Consider the following 19,803-nt stretch of genomic DNA (forward strand, 5'->3'; position numbering starts at 1 on the left):
TGGAGAAGATGCATTTCCCACTCAGCTGGTATCCCGTGCCTGGGGACCTTGCTCCAAGCTCTAGTGGTAAAGGATGATCCTTTGCCTGCAAAGACCCTGCCAGTGTTTTTGGCAAGGAATAGGCTCATGGTGTAAAATCTGAATGGTCTGCAGCCACGGCTCTCGGATGGGAGGGGGTGACTCAGTGGGTGAAGCAGATCCATTGGGGCACGTAGCCCAGCGTTGCCCAACGCGCTGGTCTCTTTGCCAGATGGGAAAGATTCTTGCTCTGCTCTCCAACCCTCTTCACAGCACTTGACGGTTGCTGTTTCCACCCTGCTTATTAGCTTCCTAGCAGAGGTTGGGAGCTGGGAGTACAGAGAGGGGGCAGAAGCCTCCCTGGAGGGGTGCATTGAACTGGTGGCAGGGCCAGTGACAAAGCTCAGCTCTGCTCCTGCTACCCTTGTCTGTGGCCACCTCCTGCTCACAGCAAGGGTATTTCTGGGGGAGACTGTGGCTTTCTGCTGTTTATAACCCTCTCATCCCTTAGCCAGCATGAGGATGTCTCGATTATTTTTTTTTTTTCCTGGTTTATCCCTGGGTGAATTGCAGGTCCCTGTCCTTGGCTCCCAGATGGGTCTCGCTCACCCGTCAGTGCCAAGCGCTGCTTTAAGCTCAAGGTATCCCCTGTGCAGCTTTGGATAACCTCCAGTGCTGCCAGTTCCTAGGCACTGGTGTCAACTGGGAGCCACAGGGAGCTTTGGCTGGTACTGCTACGCTCCACCCATACTGATGAGACTATTTCCATAGCAACTACAGGCTTTTTCGAAGGGGAGATAGGGGAAAGATGTGAAAAACCAAAAACAACCCAGCTGAAAACTGTCATGGGCAGAAGCTGTTGGTACGTGTGTGAGGGCTCCAGGGGATTGCGTATTGCCTCTCACCCAGGAGAAGTTCCCTGTCTCGGTGTATTTGTGTGGGACCTCGTGGCAGGGCAGCCTACGGGCAGCCCGGATGCTCTCACCACCTAAAATATGGAAACCGGAGCTGGCGCTTGCATCGTGCCGCTCGGGAGGGCTGGCATGCCCTCACGGGGCAGCTGGGCTGGAGAAGGGGCAGGAGCGTGCGGGGCCGTGCGGCGTGGAGGCGGCGTGCGCTGTGGCTCTCGGGGGAGCTGTGGAGGATGTTGCAGCTGCCGATGCACAGGGTCATTTCCCAAGCTGGTAGCATTGCTGTGCTTGTTGCTGGTGAGGTGATTCCAGCAGTGCTAGGGGCTGTGTCGGCTCAGGTGGGAGTCAGTGATGCCTTTCACCTGCCCCTGCTTTCGCACAGGGCCCAGAGCTCTGGGGGAGGGAGCTGCAGCTTCTGCCCTGGAGCATCCCAGTGCTGCTTTGGCTCTGAGCTCTGCCCTCCCCTCTGGCTTCATCCTGCTTCCTTCTCCTCTGCCTCCTGCCCTTGCTGGGAGCCAAGGCAAAGAGCTAGAAGGGCTGTAAATGCTGCTTCTGGGGCAGAAAGCTTTGGGAATGCAGTGATGGGCACAAGCCTGGCACAGTGACCCTGCGTGTGCTGTCCCAGAGGCTGAATCCAAGCCTTGGCATTGCAGCAGGAGCGAATGGAGAGTGGCTTGACCCAGTGCTGTTGGGGGGTGTCTGTGGTTTGATGGTGGCTTGGGGTTGGGGGCTGCCAATGGGGCTTTGGGCAGGTCTGCTGGCTGCCTGGTGAGCCCGAAGGTGGCTCGGGGGCTGGTGGGCATCCTGCAAGCTCGGTGCAAGGCTGGCACAGGGAGGCTGTGGGTAAGGGCATATCGTTGGGCTGATGCCAGCTGTGTAGGTTGGTGACACCTGGTCCCAGCCCTCCTGCTGCAGAGGAGGGAGGATGAAGGCAGTCCTTCTCCATCCCATTGCAATATCAACAGAGGGAGAAGGAGCCAGCATGCAGAAGGGCTGTCCCCCGCCAGCTGCCGTCCCCGGTAAGCCCCAGCCTGGCACGCGGCATGAGGTCTTGGGCCCCAGCTGCTGCAGGCTGCGAGCGAGCCAGCCCGCTCCCCAGAGAGCCGCCCGGGGCTGGCGGCAGACAATGTCCGTATTCTTTGTGCAGAATGAGCTTCCCTTCGCTGATAACCCTCCGGGCTCACGTAGTTTGCTCTGAGGTTGGGCTGGTGCTGGGACCCTCCTGGCTCTGCAGCTGCCCAGGAGCAGAAACAAAGTTTGAGTGATTCTTTGGAGGGAAAAAAAAAAAAATCTAACAACAACAAAATCTTGCTGGAAGGACTTCATCCAATGATCTGCTTCTTGGCTTTGAAATTGCTCCGTGACCCTAAACAGCGCCAAAAAGACATGTGTCCTGTTAAATACATCTCCAACCCAAGTGGTGAAAGGGTAGGCGCTGTCAGGAGGTGCAACCTGGCTTCCTCCCTCACTACCTTTCCACAATTACAACTGAGCAGGACCTCTGGATCCCTCAAATGCTCCTGCAAGATTTTTATACCTGTCAGTGTAATGCCAGCCTCTTGGGAATGCTTCAGAAATAGGAGGCTTGTTTTCAAGAGCACCAAGCTATCAGGCTTGTCATGTCTATGCTCGTGTCTTGTATGAGTGGATATGGCCTTGGGCTACGGAGAGGGGCACGCGTGGACTGCCACGGCCCATCTGGGACTGGATGTCATCGCTTCTCACTGCTGTGGCCTTAAAACTCCATGCAAACCCCCAAGCTCTGGTGATGAAATCTTCAAATGGTGCGAGGAGACCCTGTGAGCGAAGGGTGGGGATCTCGGCACTGGGTTAACAAGTTGCCACATGTTGGCCAAGCTCCAGTAACTCAGGTTGTGTGCTCTTGCCTTGCTCCTGGTGTAAAGCAAAATGTATTTGCTTAACAGCCAGTGCAGCCTGACAGCACTGTGCTTGGATATGTGAGCTCAAGGGTTTCACCCCACCTTTGGCCCTGGTGAAGGAGGTGCCCATGGTGAGTGAAGGGCAGGGGCTTGGTTGGGGTGGCTGGTTTTGGAGCGCTGGCAAGCCCTGGCTGTGAGTGCTGCTCTCTGTTGAGGTGCTGGGTGAGCAGAGGCTTCTCCGTAATTCAGTTGTGCCTTTATCTAGAGGAACGGCAGACTGAGCTGTGATGCGAGATAGAAACTGTCCCCAGATTTGTTGTTTGCGTAGCTGGATCAGCTCAAACACAGCAGCCTGGTTAGCAGCATCTCTGGCTGTCAGTGTCTTCTCCTATAACATTTTTGCAAGGTGCTTTTTTTCACATTTATATGAACAAAGTAGAGCATCAGGAGAGGAGCTTTTAAAGTGTCTGTTCCCTCCCTGCTCTCCTTTCTTCCCTTCCCTGCCTCCTCCCGCCTGTGTCATGTTAGTAGGCGTGCTGGTTAGCTTTTCCTTTTTGGAGCCAGCTGACTCCCCACAAAATACCTGCTATCCCGGGAAGCCTAGAGCTCCGAGTCACCATGTCTTAATGTGTGCATCCCCCGGCTCCTGAGTGATGCTTCTGCTCTTACACCTCTGCAATAAGAGCAAGCCAGTGTGTAGGAAAAGCTTGGGGCAGGGGGGAAAGGAGGATTTTTATTTCCTGGCTGGGGAGAAGGGGACCGAGCCCTTCTCATGGGTGATGGAGGAGCCCCTCCATTACTGCTGGGGAGGGTGGGCAGAGCTGGCTGTGATTTATTTGCAATGCAGATGCAAGCCTGGGGGGGTCGTGATAGTAGGCTCAAAATAAACCCCATGGAGAGCTTGCCTGGTCCTTTGGCTTTAAGGGGAGCAGCTGACAGGCTGCACAGGCAGAGCTGAGGTGCTGTGAAGGTAACAGGGACCCCGGCAAGTCTCCCTGCAGGTTGGAGCTGCTCTGCCCGTGGCCGTCCCAAGCGGAGCGGCTGGGAGCCTGGCCTGTGGCCAGCCCAGCTGGGCATTGCTGCCCACTTGTTCAAGCTTCATAAACATCTGAGGAGCCAAAACGCTAGAGGATCAAAGTTCAGGCTCCTTGGGAGCTGTTTGGGAAAACAAATGCTTCGTGGGAGCGGGATATGAGTCCAAGAAAGATTGGCTCTCCCCTCCCCTTGCTCGGGCAGTGGCTTTCCCGGTGTTCAGGGTATGTGGGAAAGCTGGAAATGGGATGAGCTGTGTTATGGGGGTGGTGGAGCTGGCGGTGGAGGAGGCTAAAGTGGGAAGGGGGACTGAGGGAGGGCACTGGATTTGGCTGCTAAATAGCCATATCCATGCAGAAGCAGAGGGACCCTTTGGCACCTGCAGTTTGCAGCTCCAAGCTCTGGTTTCCATGCTGCTTTTGGGATCCAGGCATGGGAACAGTGGGAAGGATCTGCCTGATAATGTGCAGCTATATTGAAACAGGATTTGGGGTGAAGCTGATGTGGATGTAAAAAGCTCCCAAATTTAGACTCCCGTGGAGGCTGTGGTTTTAGAAAGTGTGCTTGCAGGTTTGTGTGGGTGGGTGGCAGAGGGCAGGGCCAGGAAAGGCAGTGGGTCTGGGTTAAGGACCGCAGCCCCCTCCTGCCACAGCACTTGTGCATCCCCATTCCCGGCTCTCACATCTGCTCTTGCTGGACTCTCGCTCCTGCCTCCTCATTCCCACTGCTGTATAACACAGTAACAGCCAGTTTGTGGGAGATTTTATTTTCTGCTTTTCCTCCTTTTCCATTTTCCTGTCTTCAAGCACAGCGTGAAGTTCTATGCATGCATGTGGCTGGCAGCGCTCCCCTTTGGGTCCTAGCTGAGCTAATATAGAATCATAGGATCATTTAGGTTGGAAAAGACCTTTAAGATCATCAAATCCAACTGTTAACCTAACACTACCAAGTCCACCAACCATGTCCCTAAGCACCTCATCTACACATCTTTTAAATACCTCCAGGGATGGCGACTCAACCACTTCCCTGGGCAGCCTGTTCAATGCTGGACAACCCTTTTGGTGAAGAATTTTTTTGTAATACCCAATCTAAACCTCCCCCGGTGCAACTTGAGGCCATTTCCTCTTGTCCTATGGCTTGTTACCTGGGAGAAGAGACTGACCCCCACCTCTCTACAACCTCCTTTCAGGTAGTTGTAGAGAGCGATAAGGTCTCCCCTCAGCCTCCTTTTCTCCAGGCTAAACAACCCCAGTTCCCTCAGCCGTTCCTCTTAAGACTTGTGCTCCAGACCCTATATAATATGGTCTATCAGGACATCGTCTTGCCCATCACCAAAGCCCCGTGCCTTTTTGGGGGGCTCCTTTCCACCACATGCTCTTTGGCACTACTCTGTACCAAGAGTTATTTCTGCCAAGCTGAACTCTAGTGATGCTGTACCTGTAGTACATCTCCTTGTCTTGCTAATGTGTGTAGGCACTGTGCTCTCCAGGAGAGAAATACAGCTGCCTTTGGAGCAGAGCTTGGAAGCTCTGTCTGCCTGTATGAATTTACATATATATATATATTAATTTCTGAAAAGCCCCGGATCTGTTCGGAGATGGGAGTTTGAAGGAATATGACCTCCAGTTTGAAGTTGCAGGGAGTGTTTAATAAGGCAGAATATGATTACTGAAGCTGATTTTGACCAGGGTGCTGATTCCTCTATAAAATGCCATTTGATCTTTAAAGACCACAGAACGCTGCACACTGCTGGCTTTCACTGCATATGAAATCCTATGGATAAAAGCATCCTTTCCTTTGTCATGGCAGGTGCCTGGGGAGCTGCCTAAAAAGGGGAGCTCTTTTGGTCTCCTGCACCCTGTAAAGCAAAGGGTGCTGCCTCACCTTGAGGTTTGTGCTTGGTGTAAAACTTCCAGGGGAATTGTTTTTTTCCTCCCCTTGGATTGCCCTCTTGTCCCAGCTGGCTGCACGGCTCTTCTGGAGGTGCGGTGTGATTGGACATGCTCATGTTGAGGTTAGTGGTCCTGAGCAGGAGCCTCTGCTCCATGTACCTCAGATCCATGTCTAATGGTGGGAAGCACCTCTGCAGGCACAGAGGACTGGCTTTGCAGGCTGTCCTGCTGGAAAGTAAAGAAAAGAAATGCCCTTTTGGGGAAATAACACCATTTTTGAGTCTGCCATCTAGAGGAAAAGGGGAATGAGCTACAGCTGATGCTGCAGGTGGGGGCTGAGCTGATGCTTCACTCCAAGGCAGTTGCATTTGTGTATTTATGTCCACATCTGTGGGACTAAAATGCTTCTCCCGTCTTGTGCTCTCTGACTTTGGGTAGCATCTGAGACTGCGCAAGGGTCAGATGGGGAGTGGGGTGATAGGCAATAAACAAAAAAGAGGTGGGGAGAGAGCCTGCAGCAGCTGGGAGGTGCTGAGGTGGCAGGCAAGGAGCCAGGGCCAAGCCAGGAGCCCAGCCTGTCACCGTCCCCCCAACCCTGCTCCCCATGCAGGAGATGTTGCAGCCCTTGAGAGTTTCCTTGTGAAGCTTTTGTCCTGTTGCTCATCTCTGATAAATGAGGTTTCTTCAGCTCTGGGGTGATTTTGGACACCTCAGCTCTTGCTTGGGACGCCAGCGCTGTTTCTCCCAGCACTAACTGAGTAATAGTGATGGGATGCTAAGGAGAGTGCGTGTTGTGATGGCAGTTGCACTGCTGTCCACAGCACTTCTTCAGCTCTGCCATCCCGCTTGTACCTATTTCTTCCTTTCTGAAAGCGAGTGACTGGTTATAACTCTTCCTGCACTGAAAAACCTTGGATGCAGTGTACAATAACAGGAACATACTGCTTCCGTGTGCTGCAGCAATCTGTCCATGCTGGGTCCAGGCAGCCCGCTGTCCTCTAGTAATACTGACACATTGTCCCTGGAAGGGATGCTCTCTGCTCCATAAGTCACCTGCCAGAGCTGGTGCGGGATGTGGCGGCTGCTCTGGCGTGAGCTGGAGGCTTGTGGAGATCATAGAGGGGAAATGGATGAACAGATAAACATGGGGCACAGTGCACCCTGTGCCTGAGAGGGTCTTGTGTCCTCGGGGACGAAAGCAAAGGGTGAGGTCTGGGTCACGTTGGCACTGCTGTCTGTTTTTTAAATGCAGGCGCTTTCCCTCTCTCTTTTAGGTACAGCTGCTATGCATCCTTATGGGTGCCAGGCAGCATTGCTTAATTGCAGTGCCTGGAAAACACATGTGTTTCAGCAGAGCTTAAAGCTGTTTCTCAGGGTGTCTTCCACAGTAATGTGTCTTTATATGGCAATCTTGTTAGATAGTGCAGCTGTAGCAGCTCTTCTGCACCTAGTGGTTGCCCCTAACCAGCCTGGGGCCAGGCAGATGCTGTTGGGGTGAGTGTGAAGCTTGTCTGGGCTCATCTGAAAGATGTCCTGCAGGGGAGTCTTCTGAATGCCTGGTGCCTTGTGAGTTGCTTGTGGTGCGTAGCAGTTGGGTTTCTTCAGGAAGACCGTTGAGACACCACACTGCGGTGGCTTGTGCATGGCTGTATCGTTCCCACACCCTCCCCAGCCAGCAAGGGATCAGCTCTTTTTCCTTTGCCCAGCCATTCTGAAGGAGCTGGTTTGGATTGTTGGGTTGGATGTGGCTGGACCCATGGGATGAAGACTGGGTACATCCCCCTCGCATCCTCTGCAGCACCCACATATCCCTACGTGGCCTTGGCAAGAGGAGCAGATCTGCTGGTGCAGAGGGAGCTGTGTTGCAGTGGTGTGTTTTATTATCGTTACCTTGACGAATCACAATTACACTGTGGGGTTATGCTCATAATTGCTTCCACAAAGCTGGATTTGCTTTCTCCCCCCTCCCTTTTCCCACTGACCTCAAATTATCCTTAATGATGCAAAGTTATCTGCCGCTGGGTGACTTTTCCATGCGCTTTTGGGAAGTGGAAGCCCATGCTTTAAATGGGGAAAATATTGCCCTCATAAGTCTTTATTCAGCTTTACTTGCCTTTAACGTTTAGTTACCAATTCACTTTTATTACTTCCATATTGAGGGAATCAAGTCCTTTGTGCCTCTGGTTATTAAATGTATGCGATAAGTGCCTTATAATAGTGTGCAAGATGGTTGATTCCTTTATGGCTTCCTGAGCCCCGCGTGGGGTGCGAGGGATGGATAAAAGGAGCCAGCAGACCCCACCGTGGCTGTGCTTTGCCCTGGGGTGTGGGACCTGCCCCAGTGCCACAGGTTTCCCAGCCTCCAGGGCTTCCCATCAACATCTGCAGCACCTCTGCTTGGAGAAGGCAGGTCTTGCTGGTCAAGGGTTTTAAAAGACATCTTCCCTCTATTCCCCCCCTGCAATCAAATTCATATTTGCATGGTCTGGAGCTGGCATGCCAGGAGGTTTGTTTATAATGCTAAACATATCAGGTAATTGAAAGCTAATGCTTCTGTCTGGATCGCGAGGTATAATATGACTGGATGACAAATCAATTTTCCTGTTGCCCTACAAGAGAGAGGAGTCAAGTGCTCTGCTTGCATTTCCAATACATATATATATATATATATATATAATTGTGTGTGTGTCGGGGTGCTGCCTGCTTGCTGGTGTGCAATTTATTCACTGCCCAGCATCCAAACATGAGCAGTGGCACTTGCACGGCATGGCTCTAACAGGGACGTGTCATCTGCTCTGGCAGTGAATGGAGCTGATGGCATCCTGATGAAAAGTCACTCCCCTCTGGCCTGGGCTAGATATAGATTTGGGTAGCATGTGTGTACACATGCTATATAATACTTGGTGCTTATCGAGAGCCTTTTCTAGCTATTGACTTCAGCGCTTGAAAAGCTGAGAGAGATTAGATAAATATTATCCTTGTTGTATGAGGAGGGTGAAGGAAGGCCAGACACATTAAGTAGCCTCAAGGTAATCACTTGGTAAATTGGCATAAGAGGCTGTTTTTCACCTCTGCCTCATGCATGTGGGACAAAATGAACCTGGCTGTGTTTAAATCCCAGTGGATATTCTAGTCTCCCTCGCTGCATTGGCCCTGGGCTGGAAGGAGAGCATGTGGAGCTGTGCAGGCTTGCTGTGCAGTCTCAAGAAGGTCACACCAGCCTGTGTTGTAAAACACCTCCTTGCACGGTGTCCTTCTGGGAATGAAAGAAATTGCCATTCCCATGGGACCGGTGGCTACCCGTCCCCTTCCAGCAAGTGGGGCAAGGCCCTGGCACTTCTGGAGACCAGCTGAAACCTAAACCCTGTAACTTGATGACCATATGGTCACCAACAAGATCGCTGATCTTTGTGTGTCTGTGTGATGTGGGGGCAAAGACGCCTGCCTCCTTACTGGTTTCACATGGTGCCCTGGGATCTGGGAGTGAGATGTGATGCCCATGAGCTGTGGAGCTGGCAAACAGGGCTTCACCCTTCACAGGTTTGCTATTAGCTGGGACAGAGCACGCAAGCTGTGGATTGACCATTGGTCTAACTTCAGTGGTCTACAAGGCTTTCAACAAGTTGTAAAGGTATGGTTGTAGGTACATGGAGGCTGAGATATGATGCAGGGTTGGCCTCCTAAAGTTAGCTTTTGTCAGGCTAACCCCATATCTTCCTTTGGAAAGGTAACTGATTTCCTCAGCAAAGAGATGACTTCATGGTGAGAGGTTAATATGATGATGCATTACATCATAAGTGGTTTGTTTTTCTGGAGAAGACACAGTATAGCCCAGCTGTCGTAGGTGAAGAGCTGGATAATGGAGAAGTGGTGGTGGGACGTGTTGAAAGGGGAGATAACTGCTGAGATTCCTTGGAGGTGATGTTGGCTCCTGCTTTCGTTGAGGACACTGGCACAAAAGGCAGGAGCATGCTCATGGGCTTCATTGCTGGCACAGTGCTGGGGCTGTGGGAACACAAAGTGGGATGAGCATGGCTAAGGGGAAGAGCTGCAGTAGCAAAACCAAGAGAGAGTCTGTAATACAAAGTGGGATGAATGCAAATGTGGGTGTAACGGGGCTTTTGCTGCCAGCTAGGAAATCATGTCAGTTGGAAGTGACCTGGTGGATAGAAGTGCCTGGTGTAATGTTCGATTGCAGAGTGAAAACAAGCCTCCAGGCTGTGAGAAAGGCCAGTGTGATCTCAGGCTGCAAGTCATGGTGTTTCCAGTGTAACTGGGAAGTTGCTTGTGCTGTTACACAAGTGAGACCTCCTGCAGACTGCTCTGTCTTTTCGGTCACTCTTATTCAAGAAAAAGGGACTTAAATAGGCTGATGAAGAAAATAAAGAGCCATTTTCTATTACAGTGTCTATCACAGTGGTCCTTCTTGCATAGGTCACCAAACGTGAGTGTCAGTTGTGCTGGATCTGAAACCAGAAGCAAAATAACCTCGCTACCAGGACTCTGCCTGAGCAATATATCTGCATCACTTCTGGGACTTGAGTTAGTATCTCTTCAAGGCACTTGAGACAATTTGCCTTGCACTTCACTGCTTGGTACAGACGTGCTGCCTTAGAAGAGCTGGCCTCATGTAACTTATAAATGATAGCTGGGTGGGTCTGGCTCTTGCTTGTAAAGGAGGGAGGAGGCAATGCTGGGAAAGGAAAAGAGCTGCTTAAGCAAAGACAGTTGTGACACAAGAGAAAATGGATGTAAAATGCTTGTGAGTACATTTGGGTAAGAAGTGAGAAGAGCAGGGGAGTTCTGGTGCAGCATTTCAGTATGAGTTGGGAGGGCAAAGCCCTGGCTACTCCTAAGGTGGGCTTTGGTCAGCCTATAGAAGGCACAGCATAATGGCAGCCCTGCAGTGCAAGGAGACCTGGACCAGCAGGACCCTCCAAAGAGACAAGAAGTATGAGAAGGAAGCAAGTATTTAAACAAACACCTCCTTCCTTCCATTCCCCTCCCCCTCAGAAAAGTGGGCAATTTCATCTGTGTTTGCAATCCATCTCATATGGTCTCGGTTAGAAATTTGAAATGAGTCTAGGTGGATGTGTACATGGTGAGCACTTCAGGATTTGTGAAGTATGGTATTGGTCTTGAAGCTATTGCATCTTGCAGAAGAGCAGCTTACCTTAGTAATAACTGAGGAATGCCACAGGAATATATATTTAGAGATATTTGCAGGGAGGAGGGAGTAACCCACTGACTGTAATTCATACCTCAATGCCTGATTGCAGAGAGCAGGGCAGGGCTGGGAGTTGTCACATCTGTATTTGGCACGAACCCAGCACCCGTGTTCCTGCCAGGTTAATGAACAGAGGCAGAGGAGAAGGGAAGGTCTCAGTCTTCGGCAGCAGTTGGGAGGGTATAAGATTTCTAGGGCAAGCAAAACCTTGGAAGGGAAAGAGGGGAACTAGCTGAGATACTGAAGGACATGAAGAGGGACTTAAGTTTTAGGGGTGGAGTTTCTTTGCTTGGTTGGTTTGCTTTCCTGTGCAACCACTTCCATTTTTGCAATCACAGCTTGACTCCTTGAGCTTTCAGAATAAGATGCATTTCTGCTTTGTTTTTAAAGTGGATTCAGGTGAACCCAGCCAGCGCAAAGTTATGCTATTCTTTCCAAAGCAATAGGGAACCAAAGAAAATGGTTTTCCTGCTGTATCTTTGAGGTGCCTGTGAACCAAGACTGATTTGCCACTTCTAGGAGCAAGGGTGCAACTCCTGCTAAGTTGAAAAATCAGATAAAAAAGGGGAAGAGCCATTTCTGGGAGTCCCTGAGATGGGAGGTGTCTGTGTAGCTTAAAGGACTCAAAGTCCATTGCTGACCTGTGCACCTAATTCAAGATGATGCTGTTTCCCTGTATTGTACTCTATGTAAAGAAGCTGCTGGGTTGGGGGATTATCCTATAGGTAGGTGTGTGTGTATGTATTTATTTCCACTGTTGCTTCTCTTGTCTCTTCCTTTGTTGGGTACTGAGTGTCTATGTTAAATAACATACCAAAACATATCTGGCTCAGGAAGCTCATGGGCTTTGTTTGGGAGGCTGAAACACAGGTTGTGGAGTTGTATTTACAGTCTAGTGTAATGTCACTTCTGGGGGGGCTTGGCCATGGGTGGCCCCCAAGACCCCTGTACCCCAGTGCTGAATCATCAGAAAGTCATGCCTGTGCATGTCACTGGGAACAAGCTTGGGTCTTTTTCTGTCTCTTCTAGAGTGCTGCCCACATGGCTTTGAGTGTCAGGTCAAAAATAACCTTGACTTTTTTTAGCAAACACAATCAATAAAACAAGAGCCAATCTGGCCGCTGCCTCCTTCCCAGCTGTGGTTGCTCCATAGCTCCTGGCTCAGGGCTGTTCCATCCCTCCCTGAAGGTCATTGCTTGGATGCTGTAGCTTCAGCATGCCCTGGTGGTAAACCCACATCATCCCATTCCTGCTTCTTCCCATGTTTGTCCGTTCTTTTGGAGGACCCTCTCATTTAGGTTGTAGGAGTTGCAGGTGGGAAATGCCTTCAACCTGTGCTTCTAGCCTTGCCCAGTGTGGCCAGGCCGTTTGGTGACAAGTCCCCAATAACTCAGTCCTGCAGTCTTGTGGCCCAGGACCTGAACTTGCAGTCCTGCCCTGTCTCAGAAGGGTTTCAGTGAGCCGTCGGATCTCTTGACTGACTCCTCCCAATCTGTGTTCTGTTCTGCAAGTGTTCGCAGGGGCCTTAGATGTTGGCAGGGAATATGAAATGGCTGTAGTAATGTCCTGTTTCTCATTCTGTCTGGGACACAGGCGATCCAAGCCAATGAGCAGGTCATTGAGGATGAACTGTAACTTACACTGTCATGCGGCAGCAGGTTGGGAGCTTATGCTGCATCCTTACGCTAAACCCTCTGGGTATGCAGACAATTATGGAACATGTGGAAAGCAGAGGTGACTCTTGCGGGTCTCTGCTTTTCTTGGATCTGCGTGGTGAGAACAGAGAAACATGTTTAAATTTAGTTCAGGCTTTGTATTTTTCTTTCTTGAGCTGGATGGTATTTGGGATATGGCTCAAATAGGTCCGAATACTTCTGTCACGCTAATTCATCTGTTCTTGTGCAAGCACAAGGCGTAGCGAGTGCTGGAGGAGGAATGTGCGGCCCCTGTGACTGCTCTGGAAGTGGTCAAAGGTCTCTCTTCCTCTTGCTCACCCTCTGGACCACCACGTGGGGTCCTGCAACCTTCTTGCCTAGAATCATAGAATCATGGGATGGTTCTCAGTATTGGCTTATCACCCCAACCCTGCATCACTTGGAAAGGTTTCCCCTCTCCAGGGCCAAGTCCAAAGCCAACTATTGCATCAAGGCAGATGTGAGCTTGAGTGCATGTGTTCATAAACTTCGAAGTTGGGCTTCTTTCACATATTGTCTAAGGGGACCAGCCAGATGTTTTTCCTCCTCTCAGTTCACTTTGAGAGAGGACCACCTCCACCTGCTCCCCAGCAAAAACCCTCTTGAAAATGTTTGTGCTTTCTGGTGGGAGGGTGTCCGAGTTTAATCTAGGAGAAAGCCTGAACTGGCCAAGGACTGCCTGGGGGATGAGGACTGAGATCCTCCCCCATATGCAGTGCTGCAGCTCGTTAGCAGAGGCCCGTGGCCGCAGCCAGCATCGCTCCTGTGCTGCTGATAACAGGGGACCCCGTTCTCTGGGGCTGTCCATCTGTCACATTCCCCCAGCTCTAATATTTACTGAATAATGATCCTGCGGTGACAGATCTATTTCTGTTTTTGTTCTCTATAACATACCTGCCAGAGCGCCCCGGGCGACTGAGGAATTTATAATAAAGCATGGCTTCCAAACTGAGTTTGGTGCTCTCCTGCCAACAGTGCTTCCAGCCAGCAAAGACTAGGACCCTGTTTGTCCACTCCAGTAAGAGGCTGGATAAATATATGACTCTTTTTTTTTTTTTTTTTTTTTTTTCCATTTAGGCCCCAAATTTTTGTTGAGAGGTTTTATTTGCATTCACTCCTTCTGCGTGAGCCGTCTCAGTCATGTCTTTGTTTTACCGATGTGCACAGCGAGGTGCAGAGAGGGATAAGAGCAAGGATGTTCAGTGGATTGGTTGCATGTTCCACACTCAAAACTATTGGTAAAACCATGTTATTTGGCTTTCCTGAAGCACTGGGAAAACAGAATAAAGAGCAGCATGAGAAACTACTTGTTTTAGCATCATGATGTGTACCGTGGGTGCTGAAGCCTGAGCAGGTCCAATCCCCAGACCTGTTGCAAGAAGGTTTTGGCTGAAGGAAGGTGGGAAGAGGTGTGGGGCTGGGTGGTAGGGCATGACGAGGTCTTGCTGTGTGCTATCCCCTGCACGGGCAGAGCGACCATCTGGTTGTGCCACAGCAGCTGAGCCTTTCCTCCTTCTCCACAGACACATAGAGAACTGGAAGAACTTGCAGACGCTGAACGCTGTCGACATGGAGCTGTACACGGGACTCCAGAGGCTGTGAGTATGTCCTGCATGTTGGGGAGGAGAACAGCACTGGGCAGCTTCTTCCTTCCAGCAAAGAGCTGCAGCTTCCCTCCATCTGCAGTCTCTATGCCATGATGTTCGGAGCCCGTTTAAGCTACTGTCTCTGCTGTGTTTTGCTATGAGACTCTGCAAAATGGAGATGAAGTGTTTTTTGGTCTTTGCTGGGTCTGCAGGAAGGAAGATTGCTAGCTCCTGACAGCTCTGTCAACACACATCAGCCCCGACCTCTCTTCTCCCCCGCTGTTCTGGTTCTGGGCTGGTGCGTTGTTCTGACTCATTTTAGCCCCACAATGTGAAATTCCAACTGTCTCCACTGATCCTTCATTGCTGGGCTGTTGGTCCTTATTTAGTGTAGTCGCCATCATGGTGCACAATAAGGGAGTCGCATCTCCCTGCACAACCCTCTGAGCACCAGGAAAAGTTGACTTTGTGCATCGCAGAGGGGAAACTGAGGTCCATGAGATTGAAGGGACTTGCCAGGTGCTTGGGAAGCGAATGAGGACACCACTCAATCTCTTAATTCCCCTGCCTGGAGCTGGGAGTGCCCTGGGTGCTGCTTGCATGAGATGCACAGTGTTTCTCAGGGTTAATCGGAGACTCTGCTAATGTGTTTCACTGGGAGCTTTACATTAGGTACAGCTTGCCCACAGGCTGGAGGAGAGGTGTACATTGCTGAGCACTTGATAACCAAACCCCAGCAACCTGTACTTTTAACACACACACCTTGTAAGCAGGCTGGCTGCTGTTCTCATCTCGCCTAAGAAAGCAGCAATGGAGTTGGGCATTCTTTTGTCTGCAGCAGATATTAATAAACCCTGGTCATAATGCTGATACAGCTTCTCCAAAACAGGATGGGAAAGGGATTCCCCCTTCAATGTCCATAACTTCCTACACAAAATACTCACCCCTCCTTATCAGAGCTGCAAGCAGAAGGGTTTTCTCTTGGGTTTGAGGGAGGGGAGATAGCGGTGCTGGGGGGTAGGTTTGCTGTGGGGCCAGGCAGTGCTGCTCATGAAGATGGAGGGACAAGAGAGGAGCAGGAGATGCTCTGGGCCACCCCAGCAAGCCTTGGTGGATGTGGGGGGAGAGTCTCGCCCAGCAGCTGTCCTGTGCTGTTGCCATATCAGATGAAGCTGAAAAGCCCAATTTTCTTTTTGCTTGTAACTCATAGAGGCTGCCTGGGGAGAGATGTGCCTCCCGGAGGGGTACTGCAGGGCTCCCGGAGCACCTCGGGTGTTGAGCACAGGGATTTAGAGCAGTTGTCACCCTTGACTCCATTGCTGCCCTTCTGCATCTCTTTGCAGGACAATCAGGAACTCAGGACTACGAAACATCCAGCCACGCGCCTTTGCCAAGAACCCTCACCTGCGCTACATGTGAGTGCCAGCGGCTCCTGCCTCCTTTTCCCTCTGCTCCCTGTGGAAAGGCGATCCCCAAAGCAGATCCCCAAAGTGCTTGTCGGGGAGAGCAGCGGGAGGGAAGGGGGATGCTGGTGGGGAAAGGGAGGGAGAGGTGGTAAAGGGCAGGAGAAGGAAGAGCGAAGGCACAGGGGAGTGCAATGGGCTGTGATGCAGGATGGGGCGAGCTCCTGCTGGGCAGCTGGTGGGTTTTGGTTTCTAATAACTGCCCTGGCTTTGATCGCTGCTCTAATGAGTGCTTGCGTCATTAGCAGCCTTGCGGTGCCAGTGCACGTTTCCTTTTCTGCAGAGTTTGGGGGGCGGCCGCACACCCCAGCACACAGCCAGAGCCTGCCCTGCTCGTTTGCTTTTAACCAAAGGGTGCTTTTCTGGCACAAATCCTGGGGCGCAGGGCTGCCAGCTCCGCTCTTAATTATTGACTACTTAAACTGGCGTCTGCGGTGCGCCTGGGGTGGGGACGTTTTGTGCCGGAGAGGCTGGAGTCCTGTTATCATGGGACATTGCACAAGTGTCCAGCTGCTGGGGCATCATTAGCCAGCGGGTATGGTGTCCTGGGGAATTCCTGCATCCTTGAGGCCAAGGGCACTGATTTCTTTTCTAGATATATATTTACTTTTCCCAAGGCAATAAAGGAAAGCCTGAATTTCAGGCCAGTGTGCGAGGTGCTCCATGGGCTTGAAATATCTTGTCAAAGTGACCGTGTCCGAGATCAAACCCCTCTCAGCTCCAGTATAGATGTAAAAGTTGACAAGGGGTTGGTGAGAGGCCACCGGCCTTGGGCACGAGCTGATGGGCTGGATGGAGAGTGTGTGTATCCCTGCTTTTTGGAAACCAATGCTAGTGGCTTCTTCCATGAAAAATGGCTGTAGCACACACCTATTGGAGTCTGCAGATGCGTGTGGCCATCGATACAGGCATGTTCCTGGCAGAGGGAGATAGATGCGACCTGCAGAGCAGGATAGATTTGTCTTTTGATGTCTGCTTGGAAATGATGTGAACTGAAAAACCCCAAAAGCTTCCTTTTTGGAAAACCAGTTACAGTTGCTAAGTGATGGTAAAGTACTTGCTAAATAGGAGATCTGCACTACCAAAGGCCATGAATAGTTAAGGGCGTTGTGAACAAGCACGGAGCCTTTTTGAATTTAAAGAAGTGCTTATTTTGTCATCATAAACCCTCTTTAATGCTGACCACTGGGATTTCCCTGATTTCTGCGCTTTGTTACTTTGATTTGTAGCGTTTATTTTGTGTTTTCTGTAGTTGTTTGTTACTGGGAAGTGTCTCCGAATACCTCTCCCAATTGATTTTTTTTTTTTCTTTTTTTTGAGGGGTTGTTTGTCAATTGTGCAGTTGCTGTTTATGTATCTAGCAGATAAAAATGAATAACATTTGATTCCTAATGTAATTAGTTTGGATATAGTAGGAGTTTAGAAGGCCACGTACGCTCATTTTGAGGCTGAATGTGTCGTTAATGTGTACACGTGCAATTGTTGCTGCTTTTTCCAAAAGTGTTTGTTTTTGTCTTTTGAGATTACTTTTGAGATGGGGGAAAAAAAAACCACATCCATCTTGTGTCAAGAGTTAAGGTTGGTATGTGGTGATGAAATATGTGTTTGTTTACTGCTTGGGCCATGTAAGATTGATCACGTTCTTAACATCTTTCTTTCCTTGCCTTTTGAAGCTCGAGGCAAGCGAGTATATTATTTGGTTAGTGTTTGCCAGTGGGTTTTGCTGCTGTTCCTGGGACCTGGCAGCGTGGATGTTTGCAAGGTGGATGTCCCCCACGGCGGATGCCGGGCACCCGGGCATGGAGACCTGGTGCTTGCAGGGATGGTGGCCCCCTCCTGCTCCCCAGAGACTCTTGGGCCACGGTGTCTCTGTTCCCTTGCAGCCAGCTTGCTTTTTCTGGGGTTCTCTCCCCCTGACGGGGGGAGTGTGGTGGCTCCCAAGGCTTTGTGCAGCCTGGCAGGCACCTGGTGCCACCCAGGGTCCCCTCTATGGCCACGGCACCATGCAAGCACATTGGGGTGCCTCCTCGGCTGCTCCACACCTGCTGCCTCCTGGGGAGCTTGGCTTGCCGAGGGCCTGACATTTTCTACAGCTGCCACACATGTGAGCCAGGGATAAAAGGATTAATGGAAATGTCACTCTGCTGTAAGTCTTGGGCTGCCATAACCAGGTACAGTAGCTGACAGGAGGGATACCGAGGGATACTGTCCCAATCCCCTTGCAGCAGGGCTGGCTGCAGCTGGATGGGTGCGGGACTGGGGACTGTGGGATGGTGTGCTTAAGGTTTGTTGTATTACTGCTATGCGTTATTGCTGCCACCCTGGTTTTCCCTCTCCTTTGCTGGCTGTTTGGATGGTTGCAGGTGGAGTTGAGTCAATAAGATGGCAAATGTGTCTAATAAATGACAGAGAGGTTTCACTGCCAGGGAGGGCTGGCATAGGGTGGTGGGGACCCCGGGCTGGACCTTTGCATGGAGCTACAAGCTGGATCTGAGCAGCAGCAGGCATTTTTCCACATGAAGCTTATGTACAAATTGTGAGGACTCAAAAGCTGGGTTTTTTTTTCCCCCCTCTCTCCCCATCCTGGGTTAAATCCCAGCCTCCTGCTGAAGTGAGTTTTTCCCAGTGCCTTTCATCAAGGTTTCCTCCTCTCAGATGGGCCAGATAGCTCTGCCTTCTCCCAGCAACTTCTATTTCTGGCCCTTCCTCTGTGCACGCACTTGTCTTCAGACCCCAGCTGTGCAATCACAAGCAGATCACTTAGCCCAGCTCTAATTGCAGGAGCTCAGGTTTATGGGGGGTTGTTTAAGATAATGGTTCTGGATGAGGTTTGGCTTGGTTTTTTTTTTCCCCCCCTTCCCCATCACAGAGTTGGGGAGAAAAAGCGAGAAACCCATGAAGGGGATTTTCAGCATTCAGCTGCCTGAGTGGTAGATCTCGAAGTGCTCCAAAGTGCAGCCTGGCAGGGTCATGCCTGTCCTTTAAGATTTGAAATTAGCTGTATAAATGTAAGGGGCTTGAGGCCAACCTAATCAGTGGAGGAGCAGTGGGTGACTGGGAGCCAGAGGTGTGGATCTAGAAATAGCTTTGGATCCTTCTCCCCTCTCCTTGAATGAGGAGAGTTAGGGCTCCGTGGCTTGTCTGATCGTTGGTGCTGTGAAGCCTGTCACTGCCACAGAGGCAATTAATCCAAAATATAACAGCAGGTTTTGCAACATGGATCTACCTCTTCTGCTGGCAATTGGGCTGAGGCAGTTGACTTCTTCCAGAACAAGTACTGGCTGGATGTTGAATGGGGATGGATGTGGGTCTGATCTAAACTGGATATCATCTAGTGTCATTTTGTGCCCTCACTGGAGGTCTTCTTGCTGGGCAAAGTTGTGTTGGTGGGTTCCTGGTCCCATTTCTGTGCAGCTTTGACAGCCCTTTGGCTAATACGGGGATAGTCCGTATTAATACAGGGATAGAGGAGGACTGGATGCGAGGACCAGCAGGTCTAGGCTGTGGAAAACTGAGTCCTTGTAGCCAAGATTTGTGGAAGTTAGTGTTAGCAGGCAATGCAGGTGAACATAGAAAATGTTTGTTGTTCACAGAAAACCTCAGTCTGTGGCTTGAGGCTGTACAAGAAAACTTTAGGATTATATGGTTCCTAAATTTGAGGCATATAAATAATCTGAATACATATTTACTACGTCACCGTGTTTAGCATAGCTTACTGAGGAAAGAGTCTTGCATGCTCTCAAGTCTCTCTGTCCTCCTAATAACATTGGAATGCTTTGGCCAATTTATTTGAACTTGATAGAGGATTACAAGTCATGAGGATATCAAGTTCCTACATGTATCATGAAAATAGGCAGAGGAGGTTGTTGTGGTGCCTTGTGGGGAGGAATACAACATTATCACATTCCTCATCAGGCACTGGGAAGTCCACAGGAGAGCTCAGCTTCACAGTGCACCAGGAATCAGTGCACAGGAGAGGACAAGACCTGTTTGCTGCCGGCCAAAGTGTCCAGCCTTTGCTGGCTGCGGGACAGAAGAGCTGTGCATGTAGGAGAGTAGCCTCCCAGCAGGTTGTGCCTAGAGCTAGACAAGTTGACATC

At 50.6% G+C, this 19,803-nt stretch overlaps 1 protein-coding gene across 5 annotated transcripts in view; it reads left to right on the forward strand.

Moving 5' to 3' along the window:
* The window catches only part of NTRK3 (neurotrophic receptor tyrosine kinase 3), a 221,350-nt gene that overhangs the window by 21,135 nt on the left and 180,412 nt on the right, over nucleotides 1-19,803 (forward strand). For all 5 annotated transcript variants that reach the window (XM_075506228.1, XM_075506227.1, XM_075506229.1 and 2 more), the window contains exons 2-3: nucleotides 14,178-14,252; nucleotides 15,584-15,655. In XM_075506228.1, the coding sequence (XP_075362343.1) occupies nucleotides 14,178-14,252; nucleotides 15,584-15,655 (147 nt within the window). The remainder of the gene's footprint in view (nucleotides 1-14,177; nucleotides 14,253-15,583; nucleotides 15,656-19,803) is intronic.

This window comes from Mycteria americana, chromosome 6 (assembly GCF_035582795.1).
Source record: "Mycteria americana isolate JAX WOST 10 ecotype Jacksonville Zoo and Gardens chromosome 6, USCA_MyAme_1.0, whole genome shotgun sequence".
In the NCBI taxonomy this organism is placed as follows: domain Eukaryota; kingdom Metazoa; phylum Chordata; class Aves; order Ciconiiformes; family Ciconiidae; genus Mycteria; species Mycteria americana.